Source organism: Miscanthus floridulus, chromosome 10, assembly GCF_019320115.1.
Source record: "Miscanthus floridulus cultivar M001 chromosome 10, ASM1932011v1, whole genome shotgun sequence".
NCBI classification, from domain to species: Eukaryota; Viridiplantae; Streptophyta; class Magnoliopsida; order Poales; family Poaceae; genus Miscanthus; species Miscanthus floridulus.
The window spans coordinates 23,005,352-23,006,261 of NC_089589.1; the positions used below are offsets into that span (position 1 = coordinate 23,005,352).

A 910-nucleotide genomic window follows, 5' to 3' on the forward strand; every position below is an offset into this window, starting at 1 on the left:
TCACATTAGTGCAGCCTTTGTGTTTCTTGCTGCTTGATGGTCTCCTTGCGCTTCATTTATAGCTCTCTCCAATAGATCAATGTCGCTAAATTCTTGATTGACACTCAACCATATTCTCTGTTCAAATTCTAGTTTGATGATATCATTGTTGAAGATCTTCTTGGCAAGGGTGGTTTTGCCGATCCCTCCAACTCCCACAATATCATAGACCGTAATTTTTGTGTGTTCATGTATATTTTTCTCCTTCTTTGTGAGCAAATCCACAAGATTTCTTGTGTCCTCCTCAATCTTCTCACCAACAACACCTAACTCATCCTCCCCCGTTGTCTCACGCCTAGCACGACGAGAGGATTCTAACTTTTGCCTGCTATCCTCATAAGATGCAAGGTTAATGAAGTTAAATGTTTTGCTACACTTCTCAATGTCATCTTGCCTCTCATTAAGATTTTTTATGCGATTACCAATGTCATGAGCATGGAGAGGATCTCTCATACAAAATAGCAAGGGATTGAAGCAGCCCATATCCATGCTTGGACCCCTTCCCGTGGCCTTGAGCTGGCACAAATCAAGGATGTTGCCGGCATCATACATGACATTCCTAAGCTCTCTCACCCATGATTGTACACTCTCATCGATGATGTTCTTCTTGTCAGCATCGGCAAGGAACCTCTTAAGGTCCCCGAGCTTGATGTCCATCTTCGTTATCTCATCAGGGACACCCAACAGCTGATGCACCTCTTCTTTAGTCATCTCCAACAACATGTCTTGGAGGTATGATGCTAAAGCATCCAATACCGCCACCATTGTTGTTTGGTATCCAGAAAATCAAGATTAGATAAAATGTCATTTTTTGATAATGTGGTTTGTTTAAAGATGCTGAACGCATTAAGGCCCCGTAACATGGGCACTA

The 910-nt window shown here is 42.3% G+C and overlaps 1 protein-coding gene across 1 annotated transcript; it reads right to left on the reverse strand.

Annotated features, from left to right (window-relative positions):
• Positions 1-804, reverse strand: LOC136488205 (probable disease resistance protein RXW24L). Its single transcript, XM_066485214.1, has one exon. The coding sequence runs from the start codon at positions 802-804 to the stop codon at positions 1-3; it is 804 nt and encodes a 267-aa protein (XP_066341311.1).
• Between the last annotated feature and the right edge of the window lie 106 nt (positions 805-910).